Raw genomic sequence first — 25,614 nt, 5'->3', positions numbered from 1 at the left:
AAGCAGAACAGAGTACAAAGAAACAACCACCTACCTATGAAAAACGGGGCTCGAGCACCCTAATGATGCCAACCCCCCTAACTGGAGCCCACCAGGACTTGTAAATACTCTCGCCTTGTAAGCAGACACTGCAAGTGCTGCTGGACTGCGGCAGTCATCAATACAAAGTAAAGAAAGCCAGTAAGAGAACAGAATAAATCTAAGCTTTAAATAAAGGAAAAAAAGTGAAACACCAACAGGTTTGTGGTAGAGGGGGGAGGGCTATGTTTTAAATGTAAAGTCTCCACGCTCCTGCTGTCACTCACTTTGCCCCAAGGTCTGTGATGTCAGTTGGATGTTGATGGACTCTAATCATAATCTGAATATATTAAGTCACATGCACAGTATTGTGCAGCCTGTGTACAAAATACTGTATTTGGGCAGGTTTTGTGATGCAAGATTTTATCATTCATTAATATTTATTTATGCATCAACATACTCTGCAGCCCTTTAAAATCGTACAAACAGCGAAAACGGGTAATTTAAAGCCAGGGACATGCGCCCATTGAAAAGCATAGGAATGAGGACAACTTAAGGAAAGCGTAAAAAATTGAAGCACAAACAACACCTTGCCGTATGACTGGACTGCAAATACCGCCTTGCCGTACGCCTGGACTACAATACAAACTTTAAATACACTAGTATAGTTTAAAGCTGTGTTACTATGTAGGAAAATATCCCTGGGTGTTAACAGAAATTGAAGCTTGTGATTGGTTCTTCTGCTCTCCCACCCCCCCGGACTAAAGCTCACACTTTGATGATCTTCCTTTATTTGCCGAATCTGTATTGCAAAAATGCATGAGCAGCAGTATTTGGCAAAGGCAGAAGAATTTAGCAGTTCCTCCTACACATAGTACCTGGTTATGTCTTTAGGGCACCAATTAGTCAGTACCTGCGACACATGACAAGCCCCTATGGTGTGTGAAAAGGGGCGAGGGTATGAGAATCTCACAAATAACGTGGGTCCTGGACACTTGGATGCTTTTAAGTAGATGTCTCCTTTGAGAAGAGCAGGGAAATTTGTTTTCATAATTAACCTTCCCCATCGTACGGTTTACTCATCATGACGGTCATATACCTGAAGCTCTCACTTCGGTGTAAGAAACTAGAAACATTCACACATGGGAAAATGGAAATGAAGCAGTAGGAAGCAGCGCCATGAATAAAGGTGTCTACTGGACGGCTTGTCCCAATGTCAAAGTAATGACAGCACCTCAAACACAAAAGCAACATTCTCCAGCTGATCAGCCTCCTCTTGTTCTCAGAATGGATTGTCCCTATAATCTCCTGGCAGAGGCCCAGATGCATTATTCCCCAAAATAAACTTCACGAAAGGTTAGCACTAACAAAGGCAGCCAGCTGCTCCTTTATTGGAACATATCATTGTGAGTAGACCAGAAGGTAAATCAATCACTGGATGCAATAGAACAAATCTAACACGATAACACATATCGGGTTCACAAAGAGCTCCATAAAGCACACAACCACTAAAGGCTTGCTGGCACTTGCCGTAGAGCTCCATAAAGCACACAACCACTACAGGCTTGCTGGCACTTGCCGTAGAGCTCCATAAAGCACACAACCACTAAAGGCTTGCTGGCACTTGCCGTAGAGCTCCATAAAGCACACAACCACTACAGGCATGCCGGCACTTGCCGTAGAGCTCCATAAAGCACACAACCACTACAGGCTTGCCGGCACTTGCCGTAGAGCTCCATAAAGCACACAACCACTACAGGCTTGCTGGCACTTGCCGTAGAGCTCCATAAAGCACACAACCACTACAGGCATGCTGGCACTTGCCGTAGAGCTCCATAAAGCACACAACCACTACAGGCTTGCCGGCACTTGCCGTAGAGCTCCATAAAGCACACAACCACTACAGGCTTGCCGGCACTTGCCGTAGAGCTCCATAAAGCACACAACCACTACAGGCTTGCTGGCACTTGCCGTAGAGCTCCATACACCACACAACCACTACAGGCTTGCTGGCACTTGCCGTAGAGCTCCATACACCACACAACCACTACAGGCTTGCTTACCATTGCTGTTTTTTTATAAACGCAATAAAAATACAGGGGGGAAAAATGTTTAAGCATTATTTCCTGCACAAATACATTATATAAAACATACACCATTAAGCTCATCATGCTTGAGCAGGTGCATTCATTCTTGGATCATGAATCCAAAAGGCACCTATGTTTCAGAAATTGGCCTGGGCAAATCCAATCTGAAACAGAGGATACTTTGGCCTCTTCCGCTATATCTATCTAAAGTGGCGATTACAAGAAATGAAAGGATGTACTAAGGCCACCAGTACATTTGCTACATCTCAGACACACGCATTCTAGGAGATTCCTGTGGGGTGAAACACATGCTAATCAGTCCGTCCATTGCACAAATTAACACAACAGTCCAGCATTGGTCCTCCAGGGGAGATATTTCATTCTCCCACTTCCTCCCACACTTGAGTTCAACTCCAGTTTACCTGATGAAGACTGGGCAGCAAATGCATGAGTGGAGTTACAATAATCAGAAGAACACTGTGTAAGGGAGGTTAAATTGTTCTTATAAAACTGACCACATGTAGCCAACGAGTTCTCTCTCAAAACGTATTGCTGTATTGTCTCTCTGGCTCAAATGTGCATGTCCGGAATAGAATTAAAGTGGCGAGTGTCTTGTTGCACCAAGAAGGTCTCTCTCCATCAGCAGACTTCACTTTATTGGACATCTTCCAGACTAACAGTCTCAACAAAGACTCCTTTGGGTGACCAGAATTACATCACAGGACTATGTAATCCAAGTGCCTCATAGGAGAAAAGTATTGTCCAATGAATCAAAGAAAGGTTTGAGCAGGATGTACATTGTAAGGTGAAACAAGGGTCCAAACTGAGTTTCACCGATTGACTGATGTCTGGATGTACCTTAATTCCAGTCAAACATTGCAGCACCGTTTTAGTGAAACAACTAGCATATAACTTGATTTTTGACCAGTTGACTCTGAGAGTAGACTATTACCTCCAAGACCTACACTCGTCAAATGTAATATCATGTTGTCCAACCAGTGGATCTTGAATCTTGTATTCAAAAGGGTTAACAGTCTAGCGACAAGTTCCATGCCCAAAAAATAAAAAAGCAGGACCAGTGATGGGCAAACTTTTTCAGGAGCGGACCAAATAAAAAAGAAAAACTTTAGGCGGACCAATATAATTTATTAAAAAACTCAAATATCGAAATATATAATACAATTTTTTTGAATAGGACGGGAGGGTGTTATATAGCAGTGTTACCTCTATAAGTGCAGCGATCGTACAGACACAGCACTTATTTCAGCAGCTTGTTGCAGATCCGTCTTTCTGGTGAGCCACTAACGGACAACACAGCAGCCAATTGAAATCCGCCTTAGTATATGGCCCGGCCCATCTCTTCTCACATGACTTTCAGCCATTAGGGGGTGGGCAGGTGTTCGTATATGTCAATCACTCAAAGTGTCCTTTTAGGAAGGAGGATGAAGTGTAATGGAGGAAATAGCTGGGAAGGCATAAAAATGACACACAGAGTCGGCCCTAATAATTGTATGCATATTTTCATGGAATTTTTTAAAATATTGGCGGGCCGGATAGAACCTCTAAGTGGGCCGGTACGGCCCGCGGGCCGTAGTTTGCCCATCACTGCTCTAGTCAGAATGAAGAGCAAGGACAGAGTACTAGTTCTTATTACGAAGAAACAAGTCAGCAAAGAAATTCATATTATAGACCACCGACATTGGCCAGAGATAAAATCCCCAAAAATTACAGTGATAAGTACCGATGGTCATGAGTGATACGATTGGTCACTTTACACCAATGGCCTCAGTTTATGGATACCGTTTGAATGGAGGAACCCGTGGATTATTCTGCAAAATTCTTGCTAAAAGAGTTCCATTTTTCTTTAACGTCCAGATTCTATTACTACGGCTTAAGAAAGACTTTTGTGAGTTACACAAAAGGAGAATACGGCTTTTCCTATTTATAGATCCATCATCGCAAAAGACTCTTACCAAGTCCATAACAGTGACTTACTGTTATTCCAACTAACATCAGGATTATGTACAGCGCTATACCACAATATTTTTGCTTGGGATGCCTTGCATGATCTCACACTGATTTTCAGTTTAGTTACATCAATCTCCAGGTCATTATTTGGAGTCACTATTTATTGTTTTTAAATGCATGAAATTTTGAGACCTTAAATTATTTCTTTCATAGATTTCTTGTTTCACCCATCAGCCCTGGTGCTATTTTCGTTTCTTGTTTCACCTACATGTATACATCAAGCCTACCGATCTCAATACAGGCTCCTGAATTCTAAATCGTTTTATTCACCATTTGTTTTTGTTGGCCAAACCATTAAAAGGCTCCTAAGTGGCTTCAGTAGCTTCATGGCCAAGTACTGGGTCCAACTGGGAAATTAGGAGCATAGGGCATTGAAATTTTAATAAACTGCACCAAAAACCATTTTATTATGGAGACAAAGTACAGTGCATTTATATTGTGGTCTTCATCCATAAAACTACAGGCGAGGCTGAAAGCCTATTTCTTTTCCACCATAAGCAGAAATATCTGGTTTTAGAGGTGTTATTTTCTCTGCTCCTCCCTCATACGCGACGACTGGTGGGGATTTCAAAGGAGCAGATTCCCCCAAGTAGTACTCGCGAAACATCAAATGTGCGGACAGCCTGGAAATCGGACACCGATTTGAGAACTGTGTAAACGACAGCAGGCAACTGATCGCACGAATGTTCCAGAAGATGGACCTCACCCTACCTCAACCCACCACAACTTGGCCAGATCTTAGAGTAAGTGACACGAAAATGTATCAGCGCGGACGTGACTTTTAACCAAGTACGTAACAATTGGAGGACTGGAACGCTCCTGTACAATATAGCAAAGTAAAATGCTCAATAGAAGCATTGCTGGTCCTGGCTGTCTCCAGAACAAGGGTATTGCAATGGGTGCAGATGTTCCCAGCTGCTGATGTAAATGGCACTTTTATCCCAGTGCTCGGAGCATGAGGTCTTCAGATCTGTGCATGAGCGTTCTGCTTTCTCAAAATTGTTCTAAGACTGTTTGAATATTTGCGTGTCAGCCGGAAAGAATGTGGATTGCACGCTGGAGTCATGTGACGCGCCTAAAATACGAACCTTATACCAATGAAAGCTTTCAATGTGCTGGAAATGAAAACTACACCTCGCGCTGTGGCCTGTAACACACACCAGATAAATGCAATCGCCCCCAGCAAACCACGGGTGTACAGAACGCACATGTGATCAAGACAGGCACGCCGTGGGATGCTAGAAGATTGAGGTAATTTATTAATGAAACATTCCTTGTGGATATACAAGGCAATGTAACACTACACAATACAGGGACACCAGCTTCCAACATCCTTAACAAAACCATTTTTTTTTTCTTCTTAGAGTTTACATATAATGTGAAACATTAATGTCAACATTATCCAGGTGCACTAAGAACGTCAAACTTTTGGGGGCATTTTCATCTGCAGAGAACTGCCACAGGCATGGACCAAACCTGGATGGATGGCACTTTAGTCTTCTAAAAACACAAATGTATAAAACCTTTGGGGTAGATTTATCAAACTCTCTAGAAAGCAGAAGTGGATGTGTTGACAACAGCAACCAATCAGATTCTAGCTCTCATTTTCTAGAATGTACAAGATAAATGATAGCTGGAATGTGATTGGTTGCTATGAGCAACATCTCTCCTTTTCCGTTTTTAGAAGGGCTCATAAATTTACTCCAAAATAAAGTTCCACCTCAACATTCTTTTCAGGCTCAATAATATTCGTTGCCTACTAGAAAATGCATGGTGTGAAATAGCAAAGAAGAAGTGCACTAGAAGACATTGCACTATTCATCATATAACCTATTCATTGACCTCTCTGTAATGAAGTTTGACATTAAACAACATGATGCAGCCAGGAGAGAGTCACTTACACTGTACCACCAAACCAACACACAGCACTATCCCGGAATATTATGGGCGCTGTAAAGGAGCCGGCTGGGAAAGCCACCAATACTCAAGGACTCATTCCAAAGAGGGTCCCATATAAATAAACCTACATGCAATCCACTGTGGTTTTTGTTTCCAGACCCCTTTAAGCATGGGAAGGAGAAATAGTCTCTTAAGAATTTTTCCGTTCATCAAAAGCCAACCTCAGGATAATCTTCTGAATGAGACGTTAGGCAGCAGAGAATGGTTTCTTAAATCTGGTTTCCAAGCATCCCCAAATGTCAGGATGTCCGTACATCGTACACAGGTGAATTAACCTGTTCCCACAGAGGTGGACAAACAATAAAATGAACGCAGATCATATGCAATTTAATAGTGTGTTTAAATGAAGATTTTTTTTCCCAATCTTTGTACTTTACATTCATAACAAGCACATGAATATTACACATCAAATACAAGCCCAGAGGGCAGTTCTCTTACAGTCTCAGATTATAGCAGATACTTACTACTGTGGGGTTGCCGCTGCTGATTAATTGGTTGACTTCGTGGAAAATGCTCTTGCAGTCAATTGATTTGTCTAAAGATCCTCTCTTTACTATGACTGCTACCGCCAGGAGGATCTGCTCTCGCACGTACTTCTGAAGGCTGCACAAAATAAAAATAAGAACTAGAAAAGCTATTACTTTACACATGTTTGGTCAATGTCTGACAGTCAGCACCTCCTGCATTCTGGTGATGTCAGGGAACGCCCAATTTATTTATATTTACTGCAAAAACACAGGGACAATGTAGTTTTCTGGTGTTCAGCAGGAGACTGAACGCAAAATTGTGGTTTTCAGTTTCCACGTGTTCAATGGGAGTCCTGCTGAATGCATGGAAACCACATCAGTTACTCTGGTCATTGGCCACGTGTTAGAGCACTGGATTACTTGAACATATCAAAGTGTCACATAATGCAATTAATACTTTAGTCCCGTAACCTAGACATATTAAGTATGCAGACACCAAACGCTTTCACTGCACAGAGCACTTGCAGGAAGACTAAGGTCACTAGCGCTGTGGGCAATATATCTGCTCAAAGAACCAATAGGGCTCACTTGCTAACATTGCATTTAAGAGCAAACCTGTCAGCAGTCTAGTGCAATTTGGGCAATGAAAGCTAGCATCTGATTGGTTGTTGTTTCATGCAAATGTTGCCCATAAGTGCAATGTTTGTAAACAAGCCCTAGTATCCTTTCAAAACAAGACATAGCTCCTTTATTCTGTCTGTAAAGGAGAACGATTATGAACTAAAGAGCAATAGATAACCACCGCACCGGAAATGTTGCAATGTGGACATTTAAGAACACGAATGGAAGAGCCATAAATAGGATGTATATACTGCACTCTGCATATCGGCACAAGAAACTGTCCCAGGGACCCTCCCAGTTCTACCCCCCTTAGTCCAGATTGTGAATTATGGCCACATTACAGTATTATTTTACATTTCATGATGCCATCTTTAAGGTAGATACCCACTGACGTGTGTGGTACTCCCCTCAACTGCAGTGATGGAGTAACAGGCTGAACGCCCATGTGCATGAGCCTTTAAGGATGGCTAAATATTACACGTACAAATTGCATATACCTTTATAGGGAACTACTCCTTCATAAAAACAACATTTCTATAGCAGGCACAAGGTGAAACATCTTTCGAATATACAAGTACAATTACTCACCGCACTCCTAGAAATCCAGCTGCATCCACCTCTGCTCATTTCCCTACACTTTACGATTTTATCTTTAGGAAGTACAAGTGCGTGCAGGGGTGCCCGACTGTGCGCCACTCTACAATGCCCAACCCCCCAAAGCTACGGGATGAAGGAGAAAGTGCTGAGGTGTAGACAAGATCTATGGTAATAGCATCTGTATATTTAAGATTATTACACCTTGGTGGACTAGGAAGATATAACGGTGGTAGAGTTCCCCTTTAAACACAGCTACCTAAAATGAGAACTCAACCAGTAAAATTCTTTGCAAATACAGACACTTGATACCAGGTAATCTGTTGAGATGTATTCACTAGAAATTCTGTACTCACTTGGGCCTCTGTAAGACATAAGTTAAAAGGAATGTTCGGAGTGACTCGATACTACTTTTTTCCAGGAGGATCCATTCTCTTACAACAGCTTCCATTATCGCTGTGGCGGCTTGAAAGAGTACATAGTCCACTTTACTAGTTTCTGTGAAAACAAAGGGGATGTCAGACTGGGAATAGCACACAAACATAGCTTTAGCCAACTAATATACTGCTTTCCCTAGAAATAAAACAGAAAGCTGCTTTCTATTGAGAAAAAATAATCTCCTCGTTCCAAGCAGTGCGGCTCCCCCGATAGCGGCACAGAAATGGCAGCTGATCGTGCCTTACGCTTTCCCCACCAGTAAATACAATTGTTATTCCGCTACCTTGTATGTGTCGTGTGTTCTCTAAGATTTTAAACTCATTGGGTCAGGGCCATCTTTATCCTGTTTCATGTCATTGTATTTAAGTGTACATCACTGTGCAATAGGTCTGTCCATTATAAATAAAAGATAATACTATGAAAGTGGAGTTTCTCATCCTCCACTTAAAACCTGGTCTGTTCCATCGCTTTGCTCACATAAAGGGATCACTGTCCAAGCTCACCCCAAACTTAGATGGGCAAATTAGACTAGACGCGGTCGTTCAATGCCCAGCAGTCCAAACCCTTGTGGGCAAGATGATTGCATAATTGATACCCAATACCTGATTACTACAAATTCATATGTGAATGAGTACAAATATTCCGATAATTACTTGTCAACTCAATCAGATTATTTAGCCTGTATATGATTAAGGACATAAACGGTCAGACTAGCAAGTTACCCAAATTTTGTAACCTGTCACCACAAAGATTTGAATGGACTATAATTCTGTCTTCCTATTAACATACCCCTTTCATAGCGCTTATCTGTATAAATTCTGTTATTGTACTGTATGAATTGTTGCAGATCTCATGGCAAAACCTATTGGGGGACACTTTTTCTGTGTTTCAATAAATGTGAAGGACCAAAATGTTATCTACAGTCTCAAACTGAATAGTTGCATTCATTCTACTGTATATCAGAATGGCACCGCCAACATTTATGGACTGTTTTTGGAAAAATTATGTGACTATGTACCATTGTTATTTACCTGGCTCCTTCCATTAGTTTCCGATACCCTCACCATAATCATTTCATCACCGCCATTGACCCTAACAACTCTGCTGCCATCAAGCTCCTCCTTTAATCTTTTGAGGGGGGGGGGGGTGAAAGATGTAAACTGTTCCCCTTCAAAACCACCACCCTCCGACAGAACAAATTATCCTCCTTCACATCTCTCATCCCCCCCTCCAACTGAACAAAGCATCCTCCTCCACATCTCTCATCCCCCACCCCCTCCGACTGAACAAAGCATCCTCCTCCACATCTCTCATCCCCCACCCCCTCCGACTGAACAAAGCATCCTCCAACACATCTCTCATCCCCCCCTCCAACTGAACAAAGCATCCTCCTCCACATCTCTCATCCACCCCCTCCAACTGAACAAAGTATCCTCCTCCACATCTCTCATCCCCCCCTCCGACTGAACAAAGTATCCTCCTCCACATCTCTCATCCCCCCCCTCCGACTGAACAAAGTATCCTCCTCCACATCTCTCATCCCCCCCATCCGACTGAACAAAGCATCCTCCTCCACATCTCTCATCCCCCCCCCTCCGACTGAACAAAGCATCCTCCTCCACATCTCTCATCCCCCCCCCTCCGACTGAACAAAGCATCCTCCTCCACATCTCTCATCCCCCCCCCCTCCGACTGAACAAAGCATCCTCCTCCACATCTCTCATCCCCCCCCCTCCGACTGAACAAAGCATCCTCCTCCACATCTCTCATCCCCCCCCCTCCGACTGAACAAAGCATCCTCCTCCACATCTCTCATCCCCCCCCCTCCGACTGAACAAAGCATCCTCCTCCACATCTCTCATCCCCCCCCCTCCGACTGAACAAAGCATCCTCCTCCACATCTCTCATCCCCCCCCCCCTCCGACTGAACAAAGCATCCTCCTCCACATCTCTCATCCCCCCCCCCCCCTCCGACTGAACAAAGCATCCTCCTCCACATCTCTCATCCCCGCCCCCCTCCGACTGAACAAAGCATCCTCCTCCACATCTCTCATCCCCCCCCTCCGACTGAACAAAGCATCCTCCTCCACATCTCTCATCCCCCCCCCTCCGACTGAACAAAGCATCCTCCTCCACATCTCTCATCCCCCCCCCCTCCGACTGAACAAAGCATCCTCCTCCAAATCTCTCATCCACCCCCTCCGACTGAACAAAGCATCCTCCTCCACATCTCTCACCCCCCCCCCTCTCCGACTGAACAAAGCATCCTCCTCCACATCTCTCATCCACCCCCTCCGACTGAACAAAGCATCCTCCTCCACATCTCTCATCCACCCCCTCCGACTGAACAAAGATTCCTCCTCCACATCTCTCATCCACCCCCTCCGACTGAACAAAGCATCCTCCTCCACATCTCTCATCCACCCCCTCCGACTGAACAAAGCATCCTCCTCCACATCTCTCATCCACCCCCTCCGACTGAACAAAGCATCCTCCTCAGTATCTCTCATCCACCCCCTCCGACTGAACAAAGCATCCTCCTCCACATCTCTCACCCCCCCCCTCTCCGACTGAACAAATCATCCTCCTCCACATCTCTCATACCCCCCTCTCCGACTGAACAAATCATCCTCCTCCACATCTCTCATACCCCCCTCTCCGACTGAACAAATCATCCTCCTCCACATCTCTCATCCCCCCCTCCGACTGAACAAATCATCCTCCTCCAAATCTCTCATCCCCCCCTCTCCGACTGAACAAAGCATCCTCCAACACATCTCTCATCCACCCCCTCCGACTGAACAAAGCATCCTCCTCCAAATCTCTCATCCACCCCCTCCGACTGAACAAAGCATCCTCCTCCACATCTCTCACCCCCCCCCCCTCTCCGACTGAACAAAGCATCCTCCTCCACATCTCTCATCCACCCCCTCCGACTGAACAAAGCATCCTCCTCCACATCTCTCATCCACCCCCTCCGACTGAACAAAGCATCCTCCTCCACATCTCTCATCCACCCCCTCCGACTGAACAAAGCATCCTCCTCCACATCTCTCATCCACCCCCTCCGACTGAACAAAGCATCCTCCTCCACATCTCTCATCCACCCCCTCCGACTGAACAAAGCATCCTCCTCAGTATCTCTCATCCACCCCCTCCGACTGAACAAAGCATCCTCCTCCACATCTCTCACCCCCCCCCTCTCCGACTGAACAAAGCATCCTCCTCCACATCTCTCATCCACCCCCTCCGACTGAACAAAGCATCCTCCTCCACATCTCTCATCCACCCCCTCCGACTGAACAAAGCATCCTCCTCAGTATCTCTCATCCACCCCCTCCGACTGAACAAATCATCCTCCTCCACATCTCTCATACCCCCCTCTCCGACTGAACAAATCATCCTCCTCCACATCTCTCATCCCCCCCTCTCCGACTGAACAAAGCATCCTCCAACACATCTCTCATCCACCCCCTCCGACTGAACAAAGCATCCTCCTCCACATCTCTCATCCACCCCCTCCGACTGAACAAAGATTCCTCCTCCACATCTCTCATCCACCCCCTCCGACTGAACAAAGCATCCTCCTCCACATCTCTCATCCCCCCCTCTCCGACTGAACAAAGCATCCTCCAACACATCTCTCATCCACCCCCTCCGACTGAACAAAGCATCCTCCTCCACATCTCTCATCCACCCCCTCCGACTGAACAAAGATTCCTCCTCCACATCTCTCATCCACCCCCTCCGACTGAACAAAGCATCCTCCTCCACATCTCTCATCCACCCCCTCCGACTGAACAAAGATTCCTCCTCCACATCTCTCATCCACCCCCTCCGACTGAACAAAGCATCCTCCTCCACATCTCTCATCCACCCCCTCCGACTGAACAAAGCATCCTCCTCAGTATCTCTCATCCACCCCCTCCGACTGAACAAAGCATCCTCCTCAGTATCTCTCATCCACCCCCTCCGACTGAACAAAGCATCCTCCTCCACATCTCTCACCCCCCCCCCCCTCCGACTGAACAAATCATCCTCCTCCACATCTCTCATACCCCCCTCTCCGACTGAACAAATCATCCTCCTCCACATCTCTCATCCCCCCCTCTCCGACTGAACAAAGCATCCTCCTCCACATCTCTCACCCCCCCCCCTCCGACTGAACAAAGCATCCTCCAACACATCTCTCATCCCCCCCTCCGACTGCACAAAGCATCCTCCTCCACATCTCTCATCCCCCCCTCCGACTGCACAAAGCATCCTCCTCCACATCTCTCATCCCCCCCTCCGACTGCACAAAGCATCCTCCTCCACATCTCTCATCCCCCCCCCTCCGACTGCACAAAGCATCCTCCTCCACATCTCTCACCCCCCCCCCTCCGACTGAACAAAGCATCCTCCTCCACATCTCTCATCCACCCCCTCCGACTGAACAAAGCATTCTCCTCCACATCTCTCATCCACCCCCTCCGACTGAACAAAGCATCCTCCTCCACATCTCTCATCCACCCCCTCCGACTGCACAAAGCATCCTCCTCCACATCTCTCATCCCCCCCTCCGACTGCACAAAGCATCCTCCTCCACATCTCTCATCCCCCCCTCCGACTGCACAAAGCATCCTCCTCCACATCTCTCATCCCCCACCTCCGACTGAACAAAGCATCCTCCTCCACATCTCTCACCCCCCCCCCCCTCCGACTGAACAAAGCATCCTCCTCCACATCTCTCATCCCCCCCCCCTCCGACTGAACAAAGCATCCTCCTCCACGTCTCTCATCCCCCCCCCTCCGACTGCACAAAGTATCCTCCTCCACATCTTCCAGTTCCCCCACCCACCTCCGACAAGACAAAGGGTCCTCAGAAGAAAAATGTACAGCTCCAGATCCCACCTTATAACCTGGTTTCTTGATCCCATTTGTTCTCATGCAATTCCTCCCCTCTCTAACATTTATCCCAACTTTAACATTTAAAAAGTATCTCTTACCACTGGCACCATCACACTACTTACTATGCGTCTTCTCACCTGAACTACTTGAAAAACATGTTCATTTGTATTGGTCAACCTACTTTTCTCTAATCCCCTATATCGCTCATTACGCCACAGAAACATCGCTTTCTACAGTAGCTAGTGGCCCAGTCTGGGCCAAATCCAAGGTCCCTCACTTATACACATGTTTATAGTTGTTTGTCCACTACCTGAAATTTGTATAAAACAATAAATAAAACCAAATCTAGAGCATGTGAAGCATGATTCAATGTCTTGTGCTTAAGGAATGGTGGCTGCTGATTATATAATCATGAAGACAGATTTACCAGATTTAATGCCCTTCAGACCCAGTGTTGCACCGTTCCAAAATTTGTAAGCGTGATAATCTATTTTAGGATTGCACTTCTAGGTTGTCACTGTTCTTTTCACACCACTCCATGCGTGTCCGCATTTCACCCACATTAATTACAGCCCATACGCACCCAATATGTGCTTGCATACGGCGAATGGCGACTTAGATTTTCTAAAGGAGAGGAAGATGTGTTCTGCATGCTGCCGTTGTTCATTATTTACCATGGATGGCGGAGCCTACAAAGCAAACAAAGAGTACTTTAGTGACAAGTACAGAGTAACATTTTTATATTAAATAGTTTGGCATGAGGTGACATATGTAGGGGTGATTTGCCTTCACGGACATCATGATATAAGAATTCAATCTTGGAGCACTATAAAGTGAAGTTCACCCTGAGCAGGTTCATGAGAATGCAGGCCATTCACTAATTACAGTGCAGACATATCTGTCTATTGCTATAACCCAGAGAATGGCACGTTCCACAGAGTTCTGTTACAAGCCCCTCGGTGATGTCACTAGGACCTAGACGACAGATTGGCTGCATTCTCAGATATGGACTCAACTCCCAAAACCTGTTTGCCTTATGTTTTCTGCTCATGTGATGTGCGATAATATCCTCTAGTTATTGGGAAATCCAGCTTGCACCTGATTTACACGTTCCACCATAATTCATTCAGGGAGCCACCTCTCCCTCCCTTCACACGGGAAGCATGAAAGAAACTTCTAAAATAACTGGTTTCACTGTTATGATATATAAAGTGAAAATACATTTCTCTAGATCAACAACAGGTCATACAGTGCTCTAAGTGCACTGATAACAGAGCATTTACCAGCTAATTTTACCTCTACCCTCTTAACTTGCAGCTCATGATAAGAGGACATCAGGGGGTCTGGGCTCAAAATATGGACATTGGTAGATTTACTACTCTAATCTAGCCATCAGCCAAATCACTAAGTAAACATACAGCTCTTATGGACAATATGATGGCATCTTAAAAAAATAAATAAAAAAAAAACCCCCAGCACACTAGAACAGAAGCCAGACATAATAAACATAATCTAAAGCCTTGTACCACCACATTACAACGGTAAAAAGGACATTAAGCAGTTAGCGCATTTCAGTAATACACACACACACAGACAGACTTTTCCTGGATAGTTTTAACTGAGGGTTTAGGAACTACCTTACAGAAAAGTGATATTAGTTTTACATTTTCCACAGGCTCCAATGCCTTTCAGTGTGATCAGCATCAGGCGGAGGGTTAATATTTTGGGCCAGTAAAGCAATTCACAGACACAGATCTGCCACGAATCTGACACCGCTGCCAGCCAGGGCATAGCCATGGGAGAACTGAAGGACCCAATGCACAAGATCTTCAAAAGTGTTATCCAATAAATTATAATCATTTAACTTGGCAGTAACATTACAGAAAGAATGAATAGTGAAGCACTCGCTGGCATCTTGTCTACAGGATCCCATACCCTGGGTGATCTGGTTGCTCAGCCTGGCTACCGAAAGGGCAGATCATGGCCAGATTTGGCCATACTTGTATGGCCAATTCTGTCTATTCACATGAGACATAACTTCAAATACCCATTGTCCAACCACATCTATCATTTGCCAAGGTGGATATAGGACTGCTCCCATTAAATGCAGATCAGGAGCAGCAATCTCTTGGGGGGCCCATACACACTTGCAACCAGTTTGATCTTTAAAAAAAAAAAAAAAAGGCCCAATTGTCAATCCAAAGGACAGTCTGAGCACATTCATACAATTTAGCAGATCTTAATTTTAACTTTGCCCCCTTCTTGTTTTATCAGGAGACAGATTTGCAGAAAAATGAAATAAAAAAGCAGCCAATCCCATCATCAAGACCTATAAACCAAGTTTGTCATCACTCTTTTACGTAAAGCAGAACATGTTTTATAAGAAAAGCAGCAGCATGCGTAACCTCTGGGTTTTACTAGTTGTCTACACATGGCATCATTTAATAAGCGTGAGTCCTTAAAGAGCAGCAGTCAGCTACAACAGTGAGGCAGCACCATCTAGTGAACACACACGGTATTACAAAGAACACAACACAAGTATGTTTTTGATTGATTACCTTTCCCCAATAAAAGGTAAAGAGTTATTTCTTTCCTAGGCTCTGTCTCTAGTGATTTTCAATGCCTACATGGTGAATTCACAGCCTAGGCTGCAAGGTAATCTGTGTCTGGGGAACGCTAGGGCCAGTCAGAGAACAAATCTGGCACCTACTGTCAGGGCAGCCTGCACAATGAAGGACACATTTGCAAGTGTTTTACGACCTATTGTTTCTCTACAAATATAATGTGTAGAACTGGTTCTATACCGGATACTTTTTTCTTTTTACTGTTCAAAGTGCATTTGACTGGGATCTGGTTACCTTAATGTATCCAGCCCTCATCTCCTGCTTGTCTGTATGTGCCTAATCAGATCATCTAATTATACACAGCAGCAGGAGTGTGCAGATCACATGGGAGGTAGTGACTTGGCCACTTGTGTGACAGAGGACAGGGCTGTGTGTGATGTGATGAGGGGAATGGAGGCCAGTAGACAGCTTCTAAAATCATTGAAAGCTGAACCTTGGAGGCGAAAATGTTGACACAGAAATAGGTGACGTAATAAATAAATCATGATGGATTTGGCACTGGGACTTGTGTCCTAAGTGAGGCTAAATGGAGCCAGATTTTAGAAGACAAACTGAAAAGCTTAAGTTAATGAAGGGGTGGTTCTAGACTGGTTAGGAAGTTGGGCTTTGATGGGATTACACTTCTGCACAGTGCGCCTCTGCACACACCTAGGTTCACTTCTAGTAATTGCAGAGGCGTCTCCCAAGAGCAGAATGTAGGAGTGCACAGGGCGAAATATCAATGTGCAGCATACTAACATCTAGATACGCTACATCTACAGCCCCCCTTGATTTAAAAGTTTAGTCAAAAAAGTCAATAATATTTGTTTGACATGATCTCCCCCCAGTAAATCCATTCAGTTTGGAGTCCTGTAAATTGCTGGATTATGGATATTCTACAACTCTCTCTTTTAAGAGTGTTTCCATCAACTTCCCTACTACTGATGTAAGGCACACTGGTCTGTAGTTGCCTCTTGCTTGCTTCCACATTTGTGCAGTAAGACTACATTCACTCTTTTCCAGTCCTCTGGAATTACTCCTGTAACTAGTGACTGATTGAATAGTTTTGTTAATGGTGTGGCCAGCACCCCTTTAAGCTCTTTTAGTATCCTTGAATGTATCCCTTCTGGCCCCATGGATTTATCCACATTCAGTTTTGAGCGTTCTGTTAGGACTTTCTCCTCTGTAAATGTATCTACCTCATTTTTATGAGTATACTTGTAACTTAACTGTGGCTCCTTCCCCTCTCTTTCTATTGTGAACACGGAGCAAAAATATTAAGATGATCTGCTATTACCTTGTCTCCTTCAACAAGACCCTCACTCTCTGTCTTTAGTCTTCTTATTCCCCCTTTCACTTATATACTTGAAAAAAAGGTTTTGCCCCCTTTACATACTGACTGAGCCATATTCTCTTCAGGTTGTGCCTTTGTACATCTGATTACCTTCTTAGCCTCCTTCTGTCTAACAAGATCACCTCTTTGTCTTCATTATGCCGAGTCTGCTTATATTTCCCAATGGCCATCTTTTTTGCTCTCACACTCTACTTCTTTTGCAAACCAGGCTGGTTTCCTTTTCCTTGTGCTTTTCCTAACACTTTTGACAACCCAGGTCTGGTGCATAACCTTGTGGAGCACATCCACCGCGATTCGTGAATGAGGTGCAGAGTGTTTCTAGATTTACGTGGCTCACACATGATACAGACTTTATTAGCTACATACTGCCTAGCCCCAGAGTACAGACTACACTAGACACAAGGGACAACAACTAGGCATAAGGCCTTCACAAGGGAATATTACATCTTCAAAAATAACATTCACTTCAGGCCGGTAATACGTTTTAACCTGGATCACTGAGGACAGTAATTGGAAACTTACTGCAAAGAATCTGCATTTAAAGACGAACACAACAAAATCGCTGCAACCCCGGCTATAGCAGCAAGTTTATGCAGCTTTCCAACAAAGTCACTAAACCATAAGTCTCACATCACCTTAGTGTGGGGCTGTACTTACAACTACTGTGTAGTTGAACACACTCTTTACCATCAGTCTCAGAGGCTGCCTGTAATACCCTTTTTATTTTCGTTCACAATCTGAGCTTCTAAAATGAAAAATAAACAAAAAAAATAAAACAAACACGCAGATTTTACAAATGTAACCATAAATGTAACCATAAAGGCATCTTGTAGTTGAGTGGTCTTTAAAGATATTCCACCAATGAGGCAGGGAGATCACAGTGAGAGAACTAGCTCAGCATTTTTCACATGGAGATCCATGGTTTGCCTAGGTCTACAAACATCCAAATCTGCTACCTTTCTCTGTTATCACCCACAAATCAGGTCCTGCTCTTTGATTAAATACATGTAATGTGCTACTCAAATCATAGAGCACGTAACCGTGACACATGGCCTGCAAAACTCTCACCCCATTTGTGGATAATTTTGCTTAAAAATGGCAAGTAGAATAACAGTATTGCCCTTTTCACCTCTTCCTGTGAAAACAGTAATTACACAACTTGCTGGCGACACAACACTATTTATAGTCTATTAGGCCTTAAGCAAGTCAACCATAACATAGTGACAACTGGTGCATGTACTATCAATTGTAAAGCTAGTTATAAGAGCAGTGTAATGGTCTTCCTGCTAAGTTATCCTTAAAAATGAACCTTCATGGTCACTTTCCAACTATTCTCTTGCGATAACATGAATGAAGCCTCTTAATTCACCAGGGAACTCCGACGTTACAAGAAACATATCCAGGATTGAAGAACCTGCTGATAATTTATATAGTACTTCTGCTTGTAATCTCCCATTCAAACCACACAAATGCACTGCTGCCGTTGTCAGACAGATAACTAGCGAATTATGGCGTTTCTGCACAGCATATAACATTTCAGGGGTTCAGAACATAACCCGAGAAAGGACGGTGCCCAAAATACTGCACACTTTGGTTATTTTGGAATAAAACTACTCCTATGGGAGAACTCGTTCCTTCATCTAAGTGAGCAGCATATGGCTGAATAGGACATCTGCACCTTGGACTCTGCTGCTTTATGTACAGAGCATTCAATTACGGCTTCTTGGGTGACCTCACAATTATATCAGTTTGTGTGACCACAATGTAAAACTATCCTATTTATTTGGTCTTCTAAAATGTATTCTTTCACTATTGAGGACAAATCAGTCACTCACATGTGGGTTATAATACTTGCAAGAAATGCAACTATTACTAATAGCCGGATATTGTCAACTTTAGACAACTTCTGACATAAGCCGCTATATATACACCTATATGTTACAACTCCTTATCCCTACTAACTCCCCCTCCCGTTATTCACCCGTTCCCCGCCACCACCAATCCTCCCCTCCCGTTTATTCACCCGCTCCCCGCCACCACCAATCCTCCCCTCCAGTTATTCACCCGCTCCCCGCCACCACCAATCCTTCCCTCCAGTTATTCACCCGCTCCCCACCACCACCAATCCTCCCCTCCAGTTATTCACCCGCTCCCCGCCACCACCAATCCTCCCCTCCAGTTATTCACCCGCTCCCCGCCACCACCAATCCTCCCCTCCCGTTATTCACCCGCTCCCCGCCACCACCAATCCTTCCCTCCCGTTATTCACCTGCCCCCCATCCACCAATATCCCCTCTCCTGTTATGCACCTCCTCCCCTCCACCCTTCCCCGTTATGCACCCGCTCCCCCCACCCTCCCTTCCCTGTTATGCACCCGCTCCCCCCCACCCTCCCCTGTTATGCACCCGCTCCCCTCCACCCTCCCGGTATGCACCCGCTCCTCCCACCAATTCCCCCACTCTCCCCTGTTATCCACCCGCTGCCCCCCCACCCTCCCGTTATCCACCCGCTGCCCCCTCCACCAATTCCCCCCTGTTCTGTTATTCATCACCCCCCCACCAATTGCCCCCTCCTGTTATTCATCCACCCCCCACCAGTTGCCCCCTCCTCTGCTATTCATCCGCCAACCCCACCAATTGCCCCCTCCTCTTATTCATCCCCCCCCCCCCACACACACACACAAATTGCCCCTTCCTCTGATATTAATCCGCCTCTTCCCCCACCAATTGCAGGAAGTAGTTAAGGGGCCTGTATAGACATTCCTGGAAGGCCCCACAGATTAAATGAATTTGCCCAAGATTGGGAGGTGACAGGCTTTTATCATGCTTCCTGATGTACTATTCACACATACCAAACATACAGTGCCCATGCCGCACACATCAGGGGACATCATGAACACTTCAGTGTCATTCTGAACAGGGAGAGTTTTGTTCTTTTTGTCAGTATAACAAATCACTAGCACAGGGACTGCATTATCTTCCAGATACAATGCAGACATTACTTTGTTGAGGAATAGGTGCCAGAAGACAGCACAGCTAAAGACCTGTTACAGGCCAGAGCTGTTGGAGACCTGTCACACGTGATTATTTTGTCAGCCATCCATTTAATTTTGAAGAGTCACAAATCTAACCCGTTATCTGCCCTGAAGGCTATAGCTGTGCAGCTCTGTCCTATAACCTGTTTTACACCACTGACAATTGTAGCCCAGAGATCTAACACACAACTGCGGTTACACAGTGCACTTGCTGTCTTTTCTTGTTTTATTTTAAAAATGTAATCTGCAAAGGGATTAAAACCACTAAAAAAGTTACCATACACATAATTAAATCCTAAACTAAATGAAACCGCCTTTTATTTGCGGAGATTTGATATAATGCATGTACAATACATCAATGAGACACGGTGTCTATGACCAGTTGAATTTAGTTTTTGAAGCCTGTGTCACTAGGAGCCAACACTGGGATTAACAAAAGTCTCCAGCACATATCTCAGGGTCCGTGTTCTTAACCACTGAGCTTCCACTTCCTCTCCAATGTTCTCCAGCACCACTGTGTATCTCCATGTTGTGTGTGTGTATTGCACCATACTCTTGGGCACGCTGATTGATGAATACCGCCGACAGGCAGAACGGGCACTGCAATAAGCAGTGAAAAGTGAGTGCAACAATAGCAGTGATCAATCTAAAGTATACACAAGTATGACAGGGATCTAGGCGTCCCCAGCTATCCGTTCATGCATCAAATGCATTTAGAAATAAACTAACTTGGAGAGCAATACAATCTTAAATAAAAACAACACTGCCAAGTCCCAGTGACCAGCCCCAATGTGTCTCACTGGTGAAATACAGCAAGTTTTCAGAAAAGGAAAATGGAAGAGAAAAGTATAAAGTAATTTTATGCAATAAATTTAATTTCAAGCCTTCATTGCTTTGCACAGGAGATACAATGCTGTCAACTTAATTCTGGACGACGAAATCCCATCCACTGTCAATATTCACCTGGGAGACCAGATGTCTCAGGGCTCATTTAATAAAATTATGTATGTTTAATGTTCCCACAATAAATTAACCTCTACAACAGATATTTTTTAAATAGAACCATCACCTTTATTTCCTCCACAGAAAGGTGATGGTTACACTAACTCAACCCAATTCAAAATACTCCATGGCAAAGGCCTCTAGTGAATTCTAAATCTGAGAGCTTGTAAGGTACCATATCTACTACTAAGAAAGAGGACAAATGTACTAATACATACACTAAAGAGTATCTGTCTCCTAAACATCTGCAACTTAAAACATTTCTAAACAGCAACATCACTAAACATGTTACAGCCGTACAGTCTCTTCTATAATCACTTTTTACATGTCAGCATAGAGCTGGACATATCCTGGACAGCTATGAACATGAATATAAAATGTGTATAAATATTCCATGTACTGGCATGAGCATGCTCACTGTGTTTCTGAGAAACATCCTGTGACATCATCACACTGCCAGCGTTCACTGCACTGGCTGTGAATGATCACATGACAGAAGTGTAACAGGAACTATTGTCTTCACCAACAGCCAATTAAAAGAACATCTAGAGCATTTATCCATCGCCGCTGTAATGGATTGTATGGTATATGATGTGTGTAGCAGAGCTCACACACAGGCGTTAATATTACGTATTCCGCGCACATTCTTAAAGCCTAGTGAATGTGCTTTAAAGCCAATAACCCAAATATAATATAAGAAAAGGGGGCTGTACACATACTTTCTGGCAGGTATTTGCGTCACATTTAACTTTAACGTTGCCAGCAGTGTTCCCGATAGTTAACGTAGGTACAATATATCACAGCTCTATGGAAGGGAGGCTTTAAACACCTTGTTTAAGACACAGACAGTTATGGTTATGTCTATACGTGTAACAGACATCTTTCAACACAGATGTGTACAAGCTAGTTCCAATTAAGCTTTTACATATAATGCTCAATTTTTCAGAGCTGCACGTCAGTTATAAACACAAGGGTTACTCAGGCGCTAAGAATCATAAAAAATGGCATATAATGATGGCTCGCAGCTCCCTAGAACAGATATCCAAACTGTCAATATAACATATAAAAAAAGAAAAAAAGGGGCGCAGTTTTCAACAATATTATTTATTATTCCATTGGAATGAAATATATAAAACAAATAAAATATGAGTTAATACTCTATAGATCCAACTGCACTTCAGGCGCAGTGGAAAAACTCTTAATAACAAATATTACACACTAATTGGCATTCTCATTCTCAGAAGTTAGATTAACTAGCAATTGAATGCATCCGGAGATGGAATTAGTAGATGTAGATATCCGCTGCAGTAAGTAAGACACTGGGAATCTTATACCATAGAAAAATAACAGTCAGTCTTTTGTGTAGGCATAAAGAAATTCCCTTAAACTTTTTCAGATATTCAGCAGCCCAATCGGCATGTAAGTATACGCTGAAACAATATTAGAACAAGTGGATATCTTCTATAATGAAGCGGAAGTATGCAGTCTAATAATCAAAGGAAAAGACGCTGTCCTGGTCTTACTATGTAGTTGACGGCCAAGTGTAAATGAAATAAACGTACAGTCCAACTGCATCAGCAGTAATAGATGATTTTTGTTGAACAATCATACACTCTTCATGGCCCGTATAGACATCTGCACGAAGGCAATAGAAAAATAGATCCGCTTTATCCACTTAGTCCACTTATTTGAATTGCAGCTTGATACCCCGGGGTATAGATAGAGAATGCCAGACTTAATGTGTTCGTAGAGTCAGATAGAGATATCCTGACGCGTTTCTCCGTATCAGTCACGGTTTCATCAGAGGAGTCTTTCAACACAGATGTGTACAAGCTAGTTCCAATTAAGCTTTTACATATAATGCTCAATTTTTCAGAGCTGCACGTCAGTTATAAGATGTGTGTGGAAGACGCTTGAGACATAAAACAAATCGTGCCGCCATCTATTAATGGGAGCACAACTAAGAAGTTGTCACATTACAAGACGTATAGTTTATCTAGGGTCTTGTTCCAGTTCCTTTGTGCTATATTTAGCTGTAGGACTCGTTACTACGCTGTGCCCAGAGAGAGAAGATAATCTGGACCATATCAAGGCTCTTTTCTTAGAAAGCATGGAAGGGGCAGGCGTTCACCAGAGGTGCCACAAGGCAGCCTTCAGACAGCTCAGCATGTGTAAATACTACAGAATGTAAGAGGGCTGTTGTGTTATCCAACAATACAGAGAGCCGGCTGCAAGTGGTGAACAGACATTATGATCTGGGCCATACACTAATTAAAGTGAAACTTGTTATTGGCTCAATAAGCAGAATTCAACTGCAAACTTTAGGCAAAGATATGATGGCTTTCTGTATGGTAAATGGGTGGAAGAATAAATACTTAAATTCCTACCAGAGAATGGGAACCATTACACTTGTGGTCCCCACCATAGTTTGATAACTGATATTGAGGTTTAGTTGGTCAATTTGCAGAGCATTCTGAGAAGCTGTATTTCCAGATTTCAACATTCAAATTGCTACCAGAGTTACAAGCCCACTGCAGCACAATGCAATGTACCCACCCAGGGTCATTTCTGCAAAGAGTTTGGCTGAGTTACAGAAAAGTGGCCCAATCCCACTCTGTGAGTCCCAAATAATTACTAAAGCAAAGGCAAACTCGGCACTACCATATGATGTACATATGGTATAACAGGCCTAGGTATAGGTCCCAGATGTCAATCAATGGAATATCTAATGTACTTTACGGTAAAAAAAAATAAATATATATATATATATATATATATATATATATATATATATATATATGTAAATGGAGGGTAGAGTAACATAGTAACATAGTTAATGAGGTTGAAAAAAAAAGACACCAATCCATCAAGTTCAACCTATTTTGGATCTCCAGCGATCCTGCACTTATATTTGATATTGATCCATAGTAAGCAACCGCCAATCTGTTTCAATTGTGAAAATCCCCCCAGACTCAACATTGCAGTCCTATTTTTACCCTATATCCACTACTATCCTTCATTTTAATTAACGGTCGTATCCCTGGATACACTTTTCCGCAAAAAATTTGCCTAACCCTTTCTTAAACATATCTATTGAATCTGCCTTCACAAACCTTCCCTGGCAGTGAATTCCATATTTTAACTGCCCTTACTGTAAAGAACCCCTTCCTTTGCTGGTTGTGAAATTTCCTCTCCTCTAACCTTAGGGGGTGACCGCGTGTCCGGTGTATAGTCCTTGGGATAAAAAGTTCCCATGAAAGTTCTCTGTATTAACCCTTAATGTATTTGTACATAGTAATCATATCTCCTCTTAGGCGCCTCTTTTCTAAAGTAAACATACCTAAACTGGCTAACCTTTCCTGATAACTTAATGACTCCATACCCTTTATCAATTTTGTCGCCCTTCTCTGAACCCTTTCTAGTTCCAAATTATCTTTTTTTTATAGAGTAACCAATAGCCCTTATTGTGTCCTTATTCTGATAAAAGTCCAAAAGTTCAACAAAGTGTACTTTATATGCCCAAAAATCCCAGACAGTCAGTCTGTTTCCACAAAGGGCTTTAGATTAAAATAGCATCAGAGCTACGAAAAATGGGACCAAATGCAAATATTCTGGATAATATCTTCTCTAGAATGCGGGGAAAACATATTCTGCTCTGGATTCATGCTTTCAAGTTAGAATATTACTGTAGAGATAATGATCAATCCATTACAGTCAACTCCCAATGGTTGTACAATTAAACATTTTATCATCACATCCAATCCATGTGATAGGTATACATACCGTGAAAACAGTTCACCTATAGTAAAATACTTCCAGTGGGATTTTTTTTTGCATTCTAACATAACTTTGAACCTTCATCAGAATAAAGATACAATAAGCCCGATTGATTGCGCTACCTTCCGTTTCTTTCTATTTTTGTTTTTACGATAAAATACAATATAAATATACCATTTTTTGGACTTATAATTAGGCCCATCAAACCATGGACACATCATAAGGGGTAGCACTGAGTTTGTCTATGTTTCAGGAGACTTTGAGAGGGTGGACACGTCGGCAATGTAAGCACCTCCCGGTTATTCCATATACCTGGAACAGGAGCAGCGAGCGCAGAATCCTACTACTGAAATCATCACTGTCTGATCTAAACTGGACCAGACAGAATGTTCAATAGGTGGGAAACATTGTTACACTTGCAAATTGGACACTCTGCCCACCCATTAAAATCACCCGTTTTGTTTGCTATTTTATATATGTAGCAGAACTTCCACAGAACCAGGGCGAACGATGAGGTGCATGAGATGAGAGAGGGGAATTAGCATTGAGAAGACAATAATAAGGGAGAAGGAGAAAAATAAAGAAATGTAGAACTTATTAATAGAGTCTAAATAAAGTAAATCCTCCAGAATGTACTGTAGACAGTGTCAGGTATTAATTTATGTTATCAGTAGGGCTTTAATTAAAATACCCTTAAAGGATGAGGTAGCTGACTGTCTACGAGAGACACAATGCACGGTGA

General features: G+C 43.5%; 2 protein-coding genes and 1 long non-coding RNA gene across 4 annotated transcripts in view; 1 reads left to right on the top strand and 2 right to left on the bottom strand.

The window, feature by feature from the left end:
* Nucleotides 1-25,614, bottom strand: part of LATS2 (large tumor suppressor kinase 2) — a 276,737-nt gene that overhangs the window by 155,844 nt on the left and 95,279 nt on the right. The window lies entirely within an intron of this gene.
* The window catches only part of XPO4 (exportin 4), an 83,513-nt gene that overhangs the window by 49,376 nt on the left and 8,523 nt on the right, over nucleotides 1-25,614 (bottom strand). For both annotated transcript variants that reach the window (XM_075198847.1, XM_075198848.1), the window contains exons 2-4: nucleotides 13,686-13,791; nucleotides 8,131-8,272; nucleotides 6,557-6,695 (exon numbers count right to left, since the gene is read on the bottom strand). In XM_075198847.1, coding sequence (XP_075054948.1) covers nucleotides 6,557-6,695; nucleotides 8,131-8,272; nucleotides 13,686-13,791 — 387 coding nt within the window. The remainder of the gene's footprint in view (nucleotides 1-6,556; nucleotides 6,696-8,130; nucleotides 8,273-13,685; nucleotides 13,792-25,614) is intronic.
* LOC142140880 (uncharacterized) overlaps nucleotides 1-25,614 on the top strand; it is a 43,632-nt gene that overhangs the window by 17,721 nt on the left and 297 nt on the right. The window lies entirely within an intron of this gene.

Source organism: Mixophyes fleayi, chromosome 2, assembly GCF_038048845.1.
Source record: "Mixophyes fleayi isolate aMixFle1 chromosome 2, aMixFle1.hap1, whole genome shotgun sequence".
In the NCBI taxonomy this organism is placed as follows: domain Eukaryota; kingdom Metazoa; phylum Chordata; class Amphibia; order Anura; family Limnodynastidae; genus Mixophyes; species Mixophyes fleayi.
This window is presented reverse-complemented; position numbering and strand designations above follow the sequence as displayed.